Source organism: Phaethon aethereus, assembly GCF_964289735.1.
Source record: "Phaethon aethereus genome assembly, chromosome: 1".
Lineage (NCBI taxonomy): Eukaryota > Metazoa > Chordata > Aves > Phaethontiformes > Phaethontidae > Phaethon > Phaethon aethereus.
The window spans coordinates 33,260,097-33,277,450 of NC_138575.1; the positions used below are offsets into that span (position 1 = coordinate 33,260,097).

General features: G+C 40.1%; 1 protein-coding gene across 1 annotated transcript in view; it reads left to right on the forward strand.

Moving 5' to 3' along the window:
• The window catches only part of CNTN1 (contactin 1), a gene marked incomplete at its 3' end in the record, with an annotated part of 160,085 nt that extends 143,999 nt beyond the window's left edge, over window positions 1-16,086 (forward strand). The window contains exon 23 of the mRNA XM_082012534.1: window positions 16,007-16,086. Within this exon, the coding sequence (XP_081868660.1) occupies window positions 16,007-16,086 (80 nt within the window). The remainder of the gene's footprint in view (window positions 1-16,006) is intronic.
• Between the last annotated feature and the right edge of the window lie 1,268 nt (window positions 16,087-17,354).

The window sequence follows — 17,354 nt, forward strand, 5'->3', positions numbered from 1 at the left end:
TAGATTAAAGAGTCTTTTTGTGCCTGATTTGTTCTCCCCATTAGGAAATGTATATATGTATCAGTCAAGTGACTGATCAAATGCTAAGACTGAGCACCTTGAATTTCTCCGTGATAATATTTTCTTCAGGTCTTAAATAATTTCAACAGCTCTTCTTTCCACCTCTCCAGCTTCTGAGAATTCCTTTAGGACTATATAGGACACTATAACTATATGCACTGTTTCAACTCTGTTGTCTGCAGAGATAGTCTCACCTCCCTACACTTGCAACTCCCAGCATTATTCATGAAAGGCTTTTGTTAGCCATTTATTTCTTTGCACTGGTCTGTAAAATGGTATTCAACTTGTTTGTCCAACACCAGCTCTAAATCCTTCCTGGAATCCTTGCTTACCAGGATACAGTGTCCCATCCTGATCTGTGGCATGCCTCTTTTTTTTCCTTGGTGTATAGTTTTGCATGTGGCTATGACGAAGCACAATTGGTTTGAATGGTTTAAGTTCCCATGCTATCTGGATTTCTGTATGAATTTCTCATTGTCATCACTCCTTACTACTTTGCCATTTTGATTCATGCACACAGTTCCCTAGCTGTTTACTTCTGGTTTTGATGAAAATGATTGGATTGTGTTTACATTTAGCATATGGTCTGTTATCGTGTCATTGTCTGTGAGAATGTCTTGGGGGTATTAAGTCAACCACTTTACAAAAGCTGTAATACATTGCATTATATTATCATACTCTGGGGTAATCACTTTTAACATATTTTATATGTTGCAAAAAAGTTGAAGCAACTGCTATCTTTAGGACATGTCTTAGGTCATCTTTGTATTATACATATATCATCTATCATCAGTGTGGTGCAAAGACCCTTTAGGTAGCAGCAGATTACTTCCCAAACTGGAAGCAGAACCATGTCAGTACAATGTTGAGCTCAAGTTGATCAGTCTTGCCATTTAGACCTGCCCCAAGCGTGGCCGTACAGAGTTAGCACCTCTGGGAGAGTTAGCACTCTACACAAATGCTAGTTTGTAGAGTTTTGTGCTGCTCCTACTTCCACACTGCACACAAGTTTTCATCCACAACTCCTACCATACCCCAGCTAGACAGAGGAGGACTCTGCCTTCGGTAGCATAGATGAAGGCAGCACCCCCTGGACTCAGTTTAGGAACGAAGATGGAAAATAAGATGAAAGGCAGGGTAATCTCTTTGCAGTACATAGTATACAGAGAATTGGGCAAGCATTTCAGGCTTTAGGTTTAAGTACAAGAACATCTAGTTCAGGAACTGTGACTGGCCCTGAGGTCTTAACTTAGGTATTAAAAATACAGCACATTTTAACTATCAATAGTTACGTTTGAAAGTCAAATGTAAAAGAAACTAGAAATAGATGTTATTTCCAGCTCAACCCCTTGTCTGAGGGAGAAACTTTCTTTTATGTTTTCCTCATCCTCTTCCTTCTCACAGAAGACTCAGGTACATGCTGGAGAGGGAGGCAGACGTCCTGCTGCAACTTTACTCTCATATAACCACTCAGCTTCCTGCGGGGTACAGTGTTTTTCTTGAGAATGGTATAAAAGAAGTTTACCAAACATAGCCATCTCACATGCATTTCTTTTTAGTGAACATCTTGAAATATAAATGCTTATCATAAAATCACTCACTGTATATATACTGAGCAGCATTTCAGCATACGGCTGTAATTAGTGTAAAATAGTCATGTACTGTTGTATTTTATCAGCCAGTGCCTGTTGTACAGTTAGGGGTTTAGGGATATTTTTGAAGACAATTATAGTAAATTAATGAGCTACACAATTTGAAATTCATCCTTGAGATCCCACAGCCAGCTGAAGGTTGGAACTACTTGTTTACCAAAGGAGTCCACTTCAATGGCTAATAATAGGCTTATCTATTTTCTTTGAAATATATTAAAGGCTGAGATTTTTTTTTTGTCTCTTGCAGGCTTTTTGGATTGCAGTGCTTTGTCATAATGCTAATGTTAATGTAATCAAAGCAATCTTGCAATCAGCAGGAACTAAAACCATATGGCGCTTGGTTCTTTTCTCACTTCACTTGTGTAACTGCACTGGCCTCAGGGCAATTAATTTATGCCAGAGTAAGGAAAAATAGAATCAAGCATTCAAATTTTAGAATTTCATCTAGGGTGGGAGAGAAGGGAGGGTAACCTCTGATTTTAGAAAATATTGTGAAAAAATGAAGATATCATGCACCTTCACCTTCAAATATGAAATCAGGTTAATGTGACATGGACAAAGAATAATTTATGTATTGTATATGCTTATAGCAAGAGAACAAAATTACATCTTCTTTTTTCTTCATTGCACGCATATATATACACATATGAATTCCATTTGCCAGAGGCATCTTCTGGGATCCTGAGAAAGTATTTACTTTGAAGCATAGCTTTTTCAAAGGAAAATGCAAAATTTTTGCCTGTAGTAACTCATACAAACATTTTAATTGTTTTATCTTTTAATTTCTTTTTTATTATTATTATTTAAAGGGGACATTAATATTTATTGCACGTTAATGCATCAAGTAAATCAGGTGATCATTCACTTTTCATGTGGTATAATCAAAATCTTTTGATCATAATTTGAAAATGTCCATCTGTTGCAAAGATGGTTGTAGCAATAAGAAAAGAGGAGAACACAGGTAAAAAACATAAGGAATGCTGATGAAAACAGTCCTCTAACTGGCATGACAGTCCTCTGTTATGGAACTTGGAACTTATTATGCATCTATGACAAAAATGTAGCAAAAATCCTCTACTAAACTAAAAATAGATTTCCGAAAGACATCTCTACAAGAACTGTAATTTTCACAACGCATTTCCCTGTTGTCTCCTGGCTCAAAATCTACGTAGAAAATACTCAGAATACCCTCTAACCTGGTACATAAATCTGCCTAAAACAACATATTCGATTCTCTGGTATTTCTCTTGATTTTCCTTCATCATCACATTCAACTTTATCACCATTCTAATTTATTTATTGGTACTGCCTCCTTCCAAGCCTTACTTTGAAAACTAAGGTTTGACAATTCATAGAATCATAGAATCTTTGGGTTGGAAGGGACCTTTAAAGGTCATCTAGTCCAACCCCCCTGCAATGAGCAGGGACATCTTCAACTAGATGAAGTTGCTCAGAGCCCCGTCCAACCTGACCTGGAATGTTTCCAGGGATGGGGCATCTACCACCTCTCTGGGCAACCTCTGCCAGTGTTTCACCTCCCTCATGGTGAAAAATGTCTTCCTTATACCTAGTCTAAATCTACCCTCTTTTAGTTTAAAACCATTGCCCCTTGTCCTACTGCAACAGGGCCTGCTAAAAAGTCTGTCCCCATCTTTCTTAGAAGCCCCCTTTAAGTACTGGAAGGCCACAATAAGGTCTCCCTGGAGCCTTCTCTTGCGTTGTAATTCCATGCATTACAACATATTCAGTGCTAAAACAAGCATTTTCTTGAAAAGCCATATTCTCCTTCATTTCAATTACTTCTCTTTTTCTTGTATTCAACCTCAACAGTAGGACAGACTGCAGAAATGTTTTCATATCTAGTTACTTTTTCTTAGTCTGCATTATCCTTTGATAATCCAAATACTTTTTATTTTGTCATTTATGTTTATTTATATGGGAAAGCCTGGATACATTCAAAGTGTGAATACAACAAAATTTCATTTTAGCCATAAGGCTTGTAACTAAGCTGTGCAGTGGTCGTTGACAGGCTTTATAGCTAGGAATTGGATGTGTGTGTACATGGATTTAGAACACAACGGAGGATTAAGAGAACAATATTACAAGAAACAAGAGCAGGATAGGTTGCTCATTATTGGAGAACACTGACAAGACAGGAATCCACAGCTGCTATACATCAGAAAACATAAAAAGTGGCCACTGTCTTGAAAAGGACCGTGTAACTTCCTCCTGCTTTCATCTTCAGCCTGAGTTGCCACATGCCTGTCTGGGTGAGCTTGGGAATTGCCTGCAAAATGCCCACTGAGGGCTATGGGACGGTCACGCGAACACGTGAGAACTCTGCAGTGCCTTTAAACGTTAGCGAAAAAGAAATCTATGGCAACTTCATACACCTTGTTACATGTTTTAACTTGCTACGTGATGGAGATTTTGTTGGCTATCCCCAAGCTTGCAAGAATGCTATAGGAAGGTGTGACTGTCGTGGAAAACAGGTATTCTTGTTGGATCTCAGAAAGCAAAGATAGGAGTTCTAAGGAAAGATACTATAAAAGTATAGAGAACGTGCGTGAGGGTACCGCAGCTATGGAGTGAATTCTGGGTGGGGAGCGCAAGAGAGGCAAGGAGTCTTCAGCTAGAGTAAGGATGGCTAGTCAGGTAGGCATGAACAGTAAGGAAGAGGCAAGTAGGGAAAGATAATTCACTTTCCTTCACAGTATGGGAATGAAGGTAATATTAGCAGGCAGCAGATTGAAAACTATCAAAGTAATAGTCTTTTGCATGGCACAAAATTAAATCGTGGAACCTACTGTGACAGGATGTTGTGCAGGACAAAGTTATAAGGCTTGGTCTATCGGGCCTTATTTAAAACTATGTCCTATATTCAGCCTTTGACTCAGGAGCTACTGAACAGAAGCTACTAAGTAGCTCAGGAGTTACTTTGACACAAGGGGGAAAGAATGTAAGAGGAAAGTCGTATTTTGCATGCCATGATTTTTTTTCCCTTCCCACTGTATCTGTTACAGACCACTGTTGGAATCAGCATCCTGAACTACTCACTGATTCACTAAAGCTGACCCTATGCTCCCAGCTTTGGGAAAGTGTACCATGAAATGCCTGAATAATATTTGGCTGATGGACAAAGGTTTATTTCGTCTTCCGAAACCCTTAAATACTTTACTGTTTTCAGCAGTTTGGATGTTACCCTCCAAACAATGACTGACTTTTAAAATGCTGAAGACAAAGAATAAATTTTGGTTCACTGTGCAGTTAGAAATACCTTTTTTAAAAATCCAGCAAGCTTTTGATTGCCACCCTTTCAGTAGGCCCATCAATTCCTCAATGAATTGAAGGTCTAACATTCAAATTCAGTTTGGGTGAATTATTATTCTCCATTAATTTATCTAGTTGTTGAGATATATCATATGGGCACTTTCAGGTTTTTATTACATAAACACAGCAACACTATACTCCTTCACTTTTATGAAACAAAATGCTTGGTATTTTATCTTCATTGTACTCTACCAATAGTATAAGGTGGAAAAAATCCAAAAGATCGTTATTTAAGTCGCTTATGCTTAAATGCAGCAACATAGCAAAAAAGAGTATCACTGAAAAAATCACGTAGCTCGTAGAGTGAATGCCAAGATTAGTATTTTGCTTTAATAGTGTAATCCCTTTGATGCATAATGATTTAATTTAATTCGAATGCATATTCTGCTTTCACCTCTTGGTAGGACATTTAACTATTGAACTACATTTATGCAGTATTTTTAATTGCTTTGAGAAATCAAAGCCAGCCAAGTAGTGTTTAGAGTGATTTAAAGTAATCTTTGGAAGACTCATCTCATTAATTTTTTCCCCTTAATAATGTAGACAGGATTGCAGACATGATTACAGGGGTGAAGGAATGAAGAAGGGAATACTTTCTAGTCATGACAATTCATACATGGTTTAATTTTCAGTAGCAAGCTGTGGAACTGCATTATTCAAATCCGTGTGGTATTTTTCAGTTCAGCAGTTAACATTCTATCTTACTTTTTATGGGTGCCTCGGAGCGGTGGCTTACTCGTACCTCTCAGTTTTATGCACCTAACCTAGCCAGGCTTCTTTTCTTCTTAGTGAGGAGAGTGATTCGGAAGTCCTAGGTTAAACATCTGCTGTACACTCTCTTTTTTGATGAAACCTCTCTCTTAAGAGAACAAACCCCCGTGATTCTCTAACAAAGGCAGCAGTGATAGTTTTCCAGTTACTTGAGTGTCAAAGTCCGAGCGCCTTCAGAAACGCAGTTTGGCAGTGAGGAAGGGGCACAGCTCTTCAGTATTAAGGAATTATCACAGAGTGATACTGTTTAATAAACACCAAGGTTTAGCATGGTGGAGAGGGGTAATCTTAACAGAAGCACATAACTCTATAAAAGTGGTTACAAAGACGATGAATCCGAAGTCTTGATAATGGCAGATGACATAACACAGGGCAGTGGCCAGAAATTGCAATTTGGGTGGTTCAGGTTGGACGTTATGAAAAATTTCACCGGAGGGTAGTGCAGGACTGGAGCAGGTTACCCAGAGAGGCTGCGCAGTTCTCGTCTTTGGAAATTTCTGCAACTCAGGTAGGCGAAGCTGTGGCTGACGACATCCAGTGTCGGCGACGGTCCTGGTATGAGTGGGAGGTCAGACTAGACAACCCCAGAGGTACAGCCAGGTACAACCAGGCATTTTGTGCTCCTGCGAACTGTGCAACTTCGAACTTCAAATCTACTGACAAAACATTAAATGATAAATGTTTCATTAGAAGCACAGTTTGTACTGTCATTATTCGGGAGGTTTGTATTCATGTATAAATAGATTTATTTGTTACTACAGATAAAAAGAGTAGGTAAAATCATGTATTTGCTAACTCAAACATATCTTTTACGTGCCAGTGACCATACAGGAAATGCTTGTGTGTATTTTTGCCTTCTTTACATAGGTATTTTAAATAGTATATCTTACTACATACTGAAATTCTCCGTGCCTTTTTCAGAATACTTGAAGGACTTCAATGTCAAAATGTTCTTGCCTTTAAAGACTAATACCATATATTCTGCTTTCACCATATTTCTAAAGCCTTTTCAGAGAAGCAATAGATGGAGAGTTGACAACAGAGTTCTTGGAAGTAAGCATTGGAAGAGTGCTACCTGGTCTGTCTTCTGTGCCTCTTCAACACAATTATATTATGCCAGCGTAAGGAGGAATATTATTTCTGTCAAAGTAAGGGAATGTCAGAAGGATCCTTCATCTAAGTCCATGTGAATGTTTCAGAGTATCACATTTGGTGCTTGTGGCTCTCACTAGACAGTGGCTGAAGAACTTTATGAGGAGAGAAATTCTAACAGATCAATTTGAAAATTTCTTCTACAGAAGCATGAATATTTGCTTGAGTTTTTGCTTTTCAACTCCTGGTGTTTTTAAATCAAGGCTGCGAGGCATTTCGGAAGGTGTGTTTTAGAAAAATCCATCTTCCTGCACTCAGTACATGAGAAACTAAGGAAGGCTACTTTTCCTGTATTGTATGTGAGACAATATTTAGATGATACAGGACATACATTAAAAGACATAATTATCCTTTCTGTGCTTAAATTCTGTAACTCAGCATTATATTCTAATACTGCTGAGCAGAAATAAGTGAAATGTAGAATTCAACGTGGCAGCATAAGTCACTCATCTGAAGAGATGAGCAGCTGTTTAAAGCTGGGTTTAGGCACTGCTGGCTCACTTAGATATTATCTGTAAAAAAAAAGTTTCCCTCATTTACCTCCACATGAGAAGGTTTTGTCTCTGTCTCCCTAAAAGAAGTATTTCATACATTTCTAAGTTCTTAGTTTCTGTAACAACAGAACCCAGTGATGGGTTGTTTCAGTCTTTTTCTGACATTATACAGTATGGAGGTAAAAAGCTTTATTTGGCTTTAAAGGAAGCATTTGCACTCTGTTACAATGGCTGTTAGTACTTCTGTATTGGGACACTAAAATGCAAAATGATGTGCTCAGCTGGAGGGGAATGTGGTACTAATCACAGACTTCTCTGCATGTACCTACAAAGTCCTCACAATCCGAAAATTACTTTGTTAGAAAGCCAAACAGAGCTGCCAACAAATGTATCAAAGCAGGAACAATTTCTACACTAACCCCCTGCTCTTGGGGTTTTTTTTGTGTTGTTGCTAGTTTTTACCTTCATCTGTTTCTCCTTTTATTGCACCTTCATTTGGAACTGGGCAAATTGGAACATTCCCAGTAAAGGTTCTGTATCAACCAGTGTACCTCTAGGATGCTTTATGCTGCCTATTCCTATCTGTCTTCTTTAGCAGAGATCCTACTACACAGCTACCTTGGAAAATTGTATTGGCCTTTCTGGTTTACCAGTACCCAGTTCTTCCAAGTATATCCTATCAGTAAAAATATTATTATTTTGCTCTAGGGAGGCACATGCTAGGCCAGCTGTTTGCTTTCTTCCTTTCTGCAGTAACTTTCATGCCCAATTTAAGATTTTTCCTACCTTGCTGAATAGCAAGGCCAAATTTAAGCTGAGCTGGCCTGTTGGACTAACTTATTTTCTTTGCTGCTTCTCAGTCCGCTAGTTGATTCTGCTGCGTGTTTGCCACGTTGCTGCCCACCCGTGGCCGATCCCTGTTCCCGTTGTTCCTTGCTCGCCGTGCTGAGGGGGCAGAGGGAGGGAGGCTGCCGTTTGCCAGCACCGCCTGCGTTCCGCTTTACCTAACCCTCTTTCTCAAGGACGGCGCGGTGATGGGACTTACCCGTACGTGAAGACTGCATAGCACGTGGCCAGGTTCATGAGCATGAGCCCTGCACTGTACTGTACATGCTGGGCAAGGCTTGTCGCATGCTGCAGAGGGACGACGGCCTCTCCCTGCCGTGAAGCAAAGATCGTCATCCAGCCTGTTGAGACTGGGTGCTTCTGCTCTTGTAGAAGCCGAGGGCATCCTTCTTCATCTTCTGATGTGTGAGCCAGTCTTGCAGGATGTAAGATGAAGGTTTTAAAGACAGGCTTTTAATGTACCTCAGTATTTATATGTGCCACATTTGTTCCCAAGAACACAGAAATTCCAAAGCTATAGTATTTTTCCCATTAATTCTCCACCATTTTGCACCTGAAGAGTTTCTACTGTTTGCCCATTGTACCGTGTGGTTGTTTAAATGTGGACTTTTTGCAAGTGAAAAGGAGTGACGCATTTTATGTATACTTGGGGTGAATTTATTTGTAAAAAACATTCACAAATCCCTATTTTCTTGAACAAGGCAGAATAGGTTCCTCAGAAATGCCCAGACGTGCCAGCTGGCCAAAGACGACCTGTCCTTTTTCTTCTTTTCAGGGTTACAATGAAACTTTCTCTTTTGGCCTCCCGTTTTTTCCTGAAGAACTAGCCCTTTTTGATGAAAAACCTGTCAATTACTCTCTCAGACAATGATCAAATTCCTCTGAATGACTATCACCCATGATTTCTCAGGCAATGCAGAATACATTTATGTGGGAAAATTCACAGCGAAGTGTTGTGCCACACCAGACAATCAGGGTAATCTCAGATAAGCTTTTCTATAGGGGCGAGCTACCGAAACTGGCTCCAAGCCCCTCCTGCTGCTTCAGCAGGCAGTTCCCAGCACTGAACACCTCGTCCTAGCTGAGCACATGATTCAGCCTTACTGGGCCTGGCAGCACTCCCGGTGCTGCTGGTGAGCCAGTTTGTCTGGAGTGATCGCTGACAACTGGAGAGACAGGGCAGATGCTGAGAGGTATGACAAGCTTTTAGGTCCTCGGAGCGATCCCGAAACTCAAAGAATGCGTGTGAGATACAGCTACTTCTGTTGCTTGGGTCACAGAAGGACCCCTATAGATTGTTCTTGCTATTATTTGTTGGTTATATTGCTTTAAAAGAGTTTAAAAAATACTACCTGTGGTCTTCTACTTAACTCTCCATGCAAAAGAATATGTAATGAACAGTAATACACGTGAAAGGGAAAAAGTAGCTGAGAAATAATTTCCATTTATTCCTAGTTAAGCAGTAGCCCAGACTGAAAATTATCTCATTTTCCTCGGAGTCCAAGGCATCTTTTAATTTTGGCAGCCCAGGTCTGTGGCAGGGCTGGAGTGAATGGCAAAGAAGCCCCTGCAGCTGCCTGCCGACACTGCCAACACGCCGGGTGCCATTGCCGGAACAAAACATAACATTTACTTGGCTCTGGCATAGGGATTTTCAAGTAGGAGAAGACAGACTTAACACTGTGCGGTGGACAAACCACCCAGACCATCAGCAGCCATTCAACAATGCTTTTAATGTTCTCCCTCATTTTCTTGTAACAGGCTTGAAGCTGTTCCGCAGACGCACAGCAAAATTTACCGCAGCACAAAGCACAGGCAGATGCACAGACAGCGTTATTGCCATCCTATACATCTACTCTGCTGCAAAACAGTAATTCACAGGGTTGTGAATTACTCCATAGCACCTTTCTTGAAAGGTCTATGGCACAAGCAAGAGGAAAATTTCCTCGTGCCCAAACAAAGGTATTCCTAGACAAGGGAAAGTTGGACCCATGACTTAGCAATGATGCCAGTGATGCAAGATAAGCATATTCTAATTAGTTCTGTTATTTTCCATTTAGCATGAATAGGTATAGCAGAATTTAAATCATGTCAGCTGATACTACCCATTTCTTTTGCAGTAGTCTCTCATGAAGACAGCATTTCCATCTGGGACAAGTGGAATTTCTTTACAGAAGCCAGTTGACACTGACTACAAACCCACTCACTTATTTTACGCAGTTTAATTTAAGCTGAAGAAATTACATTTCCTCTCCTCCTGCTTTTCTGCTCTACCTGGGTAAATATGAAAATACTCAGAAAACCAATATTAATGAAGCCTAATAGATGCTAAAGAAATTAACAGAGAGAGCAGACAAAAATCCTTTTTTTTTTTTGAGGTGGTCAAATTTTTTCACAGAGAAGTGGACAAGCTTAGTTAGAAGCGAGGAGAAACAGAGTATGAGAAGTCTTTGCATTGACCTTTCTTAAAGTAAAAAGGAGAGATATAAAAACAGTCAGCCCCAGTGGAAGATGGGTCCATGGGTCCTTGATCAAAAGGAGAATATTATTTACAGGAAAATGTGTAGGAGTTTGGCCATTCTTTTAGAAAAAAGAAATATGTTTTGCAAAACAGACACAAAGGCAGACTCATTTCTTAACAAGTTGCAAAATTTACATTACAAACTTAAATCCTTTATGAATCATATACAATACCAGTCCCGGTAAGAAAAAAATCTCTTTTTCTTACTTTTACTGAACATATGATAACTTGTGTTATGAAAAATGTGTTGCAGCGACTGTATCATTCAGATAGCCAGTCTGCATCTACCTGAGCAATTTGTGCAGCACGAGAGGAGTGGATTTGTAGAGAGAAACAGTGGTGTTGAGGATCCTGCTCCACACTTTATGCTCACATCAGGTTTTACTTTGCACCACCTCTAATCCAGTCCTGCACAGGGTATCCAAGGCAGCTCCACAATGCGAAATAAACCCCAATAAATGGGACAGCTGAGATACTCCCTTCAAAAACATGCTTCTTCTCAAACTAGAACAGTCATGTAGACATCCCCCTCAATGTTCAGTACCTGGAAACTAAGAAAACTGATGTCCTGTAATACAAATTAATTCTTGAACAATCTTTCCTGACAACAAAAGCAGAGAAAGAGTTTTGCCACAACAGGATCAGCTCATGATTAGCCAAGGAATAGCGTGTGGTTTTTGTATGTTGGCAAGGCAAACACTTTCCCATTGAGAAAGAGAAGTTATTCGCTTATGACAGCTTCACAGATGACCAGTAACTAATTTCCTGGTTCACAGATCTGATGAAAGTAAGATTTGTAAAGAGGTCTCTAGATTTTTGTTACAATCCAGTATAAAAAGGTACTGATGTTGTGAAAAGGGCCAAAAATATCATATCTTAAAGATAAGTAACATTTACAGAAAATAATAACATACTTTTACTAACAAATTTTTACAAAGGCTTGGGAAATTTATCAAAGTCTGAATTGTTTTAATACCTGTTTCATTTTAGGCATTAAATTGACTTTATTACTTTAGAATATAATCTTTGTAGAATAGTTACATGCAAATAGAAATTTCCTCATGCTTGGTCATCATTCAGCTTTACTCGGTAAACTTCTTCATGTTTTCCTTCATGAGAAGCATTCAAAATATGACTTTAATTGCATCTTTCCAACTCCATTATCCTGGTCTGAAAAAGGCAATATACATTTTATGTGGCTATTCTTAAATATGAATTCTGGATTTTTTTTTTCCTATGGCTACTATTCATTCATTAAGATACACTACTTTGATATTTAAGGATAAAGGCTATGGAAAAGATTAACATGTCTCATAAATCACTAAAAAGTACAAAAAACATGCTCCCCTGTCGTGGTTTAGCCCCAGCTGGCAACTGAGCCCCACACAGCCGCTCACTCACTCCCCCACGGTGGGACCGGGGAGAGAATCGGAAGAGTAAAAGTGAGGAAACTCATGGTTTGAGATAAAGACAGTTTAATAAGTAAAGCAAAAGCCGCGCACGCAAGAAAGCAAGATAAAGAATTCATTCACCACTCCCCATGGGCAGGCAGGTGTTCAGCCATCTCCAGGGAAGCAGGGCTCCGTCACGTGTAATGGTTTCTTGGGAAGACAGACGCCATAACTCCCTCCACCCCTTCCTTCTTTTTTGTCCCAGCTTTATATACTGAGCATGACGTTATATGGTAGGGAATATCCCTTTGGCCAGTCTGGGTCAGCTGTCCTGGCTGTGTCCCCTCCCAGCTTCCCGTGCACCCCCAGCCTGCTCGCTGGCAGGCCAGCACGAGAAGCTGGACTGTTCTTGACTACTTAGCAACAACTCAAAACTTCAGCACATTATCAACATTTTCTTATCCCAAATCCAAAACACAGCCTCACGCTAGCTTCTGTGAAGAAAATTAACTCTACCCTGGCAGAAACCAGGACATCCCCCTACTTTCACAATTGCCAAAATGTGCAGTTGTTATGTATGAGAATATATTTGAACATACATTCAAGTTCATCTTAAGCATAAAATTCTTCTGTTTATGGATACTTACAAAGCAATCTTCCAGTATTTTCCCTAATTTTGTCTTTCACTGAGTTGGATATACTGCTTCCTATGGAAAAATATACTATTCATAGAAATGTACTTTTTACAGCTGAATTGAGCTGATGAAGAAGGATTGGTAGGTCTCTTGTCTTGGTTTTCCAAGTGCTTGGATATAAGAAAGGACTTAAGAAGAAATCTTGACTTCAGGAACATCCCTACAGTCGTAGGGGAAGGGGTGGTAGTGGGAGCAGAGGAGAGTTTTGGGGTGTCAGAAACAAGAGAAAGCTGAGGGTGGAGTTTAGTATGGGGGACAAGGAAGAGAGTGGAGCAGCGGAAAGACTTGATTTGAATGAGTACCAGAGTCAAGAGGAGTAGGGTGGTGGACCTAAAAAGAAGGGGGAGAATAATAGGAACATGGCTGAAGTTGAAAATAAATTCTGCAGGGAAACCCCTAAAATTTTGGCTTCATGGCAGATGCTGTGGACTTTCTCCCTGGTGGGACAATGGAAAAACCGGGATCTTGTAAGAATACGTGTTTCCACCTTCCGTGGTAGAAACAAGAGGGGAAATAATTGGCTCCATCTTGGAGTCTGTCTTGTGAATATATCCCTGATGAGGTCTGCATAGAGCTCCAGGAGACACTGCCTTTCAGATCTGCCTTTGTAATAGCACTTAAATTCACTACTGAAGGCCTCCAGTAAACAAGTCAGGCCTTCTGTTTGCTAGTGGCTTAGGTTCCCTTTTTGTTAAGTGATTTGCTAGGTGACAAGCTGTACGTACGTGCATATGAACAGCTGTAGGCACACCCTGTCATGTGGTATGTGGTCACCTCATAAGCATACTTCTGTTCCTGGGACAAGGAGGGCACACACTCCTCTGACACCTTGTCTAGAGAGAGAGATCTTGGATGAAAGGTGTTTGCAGACCCAGCTGTCTCCAGTGATACACATGTATTATATATATGTTGGTGGAATTTGATTCTTCCCACCATACCAATGCTCAGGAACTAGTTGGGAAGTACTGTAATAAGCCAGTTGTGAGGAAAGAGGACTAAGCACTCTAGTTTGAGATACGCTCCCAACTGGCTTTCCAAACAACTGCCTGAAAACTGCCGTTGTTTGGAATGGGACTGTTTAAAGCTGAATGAGGAGAGGAGATAGATAGTGCTATGAACACGGGGAGCGACAGATGAATGCTTAATTAAATGTCTGCAAAGAGGACAAGCTCTGCTCAGGACAAAAATTCACTGTATATAGTATCCTTAGTTAAGACTTGTTTAGGGGACAGCACTTTCATCTCGGAATAGCAAATAGTACATGTATGGTACATCAGAGGAGACGCTGATCTGAAGGACATCAAATCCACAGTGTATTAAGACATGTTGTGAAAACCCCATTAAAAAAATCTCTGCAATTATGTATGTAGGAACCGCAAATGACTAAATACTATCCCTTCCATATATTGACAGCGAATTGATAAGCTGATGAACTCTGGAGTTTCCTGATTTGGGTTTGGTCCACAAACTTTATAAAAAATGTTTGTTATCAATCAGTTTCATTTCCATATCGTTTCCTTACTTTCTCCTTGTTATGCTAGCTAGGAAATACTGTAAAAAATAAATGCTTGAAGATAACTTACAGGTGTTTACTTGGCCAAACTCTTACTTCAAACCAGCTTTTTTTTCACACTCGGGATCTTGGTTTGCTAACTTTAAATTAATAAAGCACCTAATTAATAAGAGGTTTGAGATGGATGCAAAATGAAGAATTAAGCTCTTTATTTATCCTGAAAGATGCAGAAACTTCTGAGGCAGACGTGTAAAACCTACAGATCTGTCTTTCTAGGAGCCTGCATGGTGCTGGACCGGATGATGTGATTTACTTGTCCTTGTGAGAGATCTGATGAAAAAATGTGAATGCACTTTTGGGACTTTTAACTTCTATGAAAGAATACTTGAAATTTGTCATGCTGTGCCTGTGAAAAACAGGGCTGCCTGCTGAAATCTGTGCTGTTTGGTTCATAGAATCATAGAATCATTTTGGTTGGAAAAGACCTTTAAGACCATCAAGTCCAAACCGTACATCTAGATCATTGATAAAGATATTGAACAGAATAGCATGTTACCTTTTCAGTATGGTTTTAACTCGTTCAGAAGGACATCTCCTGCAGAGCCGTCCAAGTGGGACGGTTCCAGCAGCTCCCCAGGACTGTCACCTCCAGCTCTCCTTCTGTCCTTAGTCTGTGTTCAACAGCAAGACGAGCAGTAAGCTGGGTCCCCCACTGCCCACCTGCACTGCCCACCTACACGCTACCATCCTGGCCTAGACGAGCCCTCGCTGGGGTGAAAGTATAGCCTGTTCTCCAGCTCCTTTGGCCCATCTCCAAGACCGACAGCCAGGCACGGTTGGGCTGGGTTATTTTCTCATACTGATGCTTTTTGACGGGGAGCTGGAGCATGGCGACACAAGCTGTTTAACGTAATGTAGCAGTTCTTGTGCCTGTTTGCCAGAGTGAGTCAGGTGAAGTTTGCAAGCTGTCAATTAATATTTTTTGTCTTAAAAGATTTGTTTAAGAAAGACCCGTGTGACTTTAACAGACATCAATGTGTAAGTGCCACACTGCTAGAAGTCAGCCATGGACTTTGTAATCTGGCAGGTAAACAGAGAGACCAGGCTCTCTGACATCTCTCAGGTTATTGCTGATCATATGAACGTTAACGTTTCCAAAGGTGTCTCTTTGCTTCGTCACATTTCAAAGACTCCATTAATTTTGTTTTCACTTGTTTAAATATTTATTTTGACCTTTTACCTCCTGGTATAACCTTCTGGCTTGTTGGACCAGCCAAATCAAAATACACTGACGTGCTCTGAATGGTCTTGCTGCTTGTATAAACACGCTGCCTAAACAGCTCTTGCAGAACAAAAGAGCGAGTCCACCGCCCTACTAATAGCACTTAATTCACAGCCGAGCAAGTCTCGTTGTCCGTTTCAGATTATCCGCACAGGTAGGGGCTGTGCTGAGATACGCCAGCTGCTTCTCTTACCAGCCTTCGTACCCCGCGTTCTTGCTCGCATCCAGGGTTGTTCCCCCCCGCCAGGAGTAACACTGAAGTCAGACCAACACCGTGCTGTTATCTGTTCGATGCGCAGGTGCCACTGCTGGAGTACCGACTCTGCTGCTGGTCCTGGTGGTGCCCACCCTGGGCGTCCTCGCCTGCGCGGGATTCTGAATGTAGCTGGATTTACCTTGTCCTCCGCCTAACACAAAGGACTCCCTTTGAAGATGAGGACCACGACTTTTTGATTCCTGTGGCACCATCCTAAGCCAAATAAATTACTTTAAGATAAATGACCCTACCGATTTCCTATGAACTTTAAGAGGACTGAGGCATCCAGGAACTCCTTCATGAAGTAAATCAACTTTTGAAAGGCTAAGAAATATTTTTAACTTGTTCCAATATGCCTTATAAAACACTTATGCTGATCTGTGACAGTTGCATGATTCGGTCCAACGGGGCAAGTTACAGTGTTAAAACCCAATAACATAGGCTGTACAGTGAAAGTAAAATCACCATACGTAGGTGCTTTAACTTGAATAACAAATTGTGAAATATAATAGAGATTGAAATGTTGATTGTATGTGATAAATGTAAGAGTACTACGTCTGTCTGTACTATCCTATATGTTTTGTGTACTGCATATTTTTGAATGGCCCCATCATCATTTATTGGGATTACAGGTTTTTAGAGAGACAGTCAAAGCAAAAACATTTCATTTTTTCCAAGCTGTATTTCTTGCAGCTATTGGGTAAAATTCGAAGGACTTGAAATAAAAGTCAGTGTCAAGGAATTTTTTATTTTAAATATGTTCAGGACACCCGAGAAATGCATAGCATGCTCAGCTTAAAGGAATTTACCTGTGCTTCACTGACACAAGATTTACCATATTCCTTCTCTTAAAACAATTTTGTTGAGAAATTGTCTTACGGTCGTTGTTGCTGATTTTGGGAGTCAAATGTCAGCTTTCAGGGAAGCAGTGTAACGTACTGGTTTTGATTTTGTATTCTTGCTATTATTATTATTAAGGTAGCCACATAACACTTAGGAGTTTGGAGACGGAGTCCATGTTAAGATCAGCCAAGTGGACCATGAAGTGGTAGGAAAATGTATGTTATTTTTTAAAGTTAAAAGATTTAAAATATAAAAAAAGAAAAAGATATACAATAAATGGCAAAAACAGAGTAGCACAGTAAAAAAAATTATTATATTTACATTTTTATGCTGCAGATGCCAGGTGTTACCTTCCTGTAATGAAGGCGTACATTTGGGACAATTATATGCTTTTTCAAGAACTTCATATTATTCTAATGTTCATAGTGTTGTAAATAAGAGTTTTAAAGTTCTGAGACTGTTTCCCTATTTGATAGAGTACTGAATGATCCAACTGTGTCTTAGTACATGAAAGTCAGATCCCAACTGTTAGTCAAAGCTAAATGTTT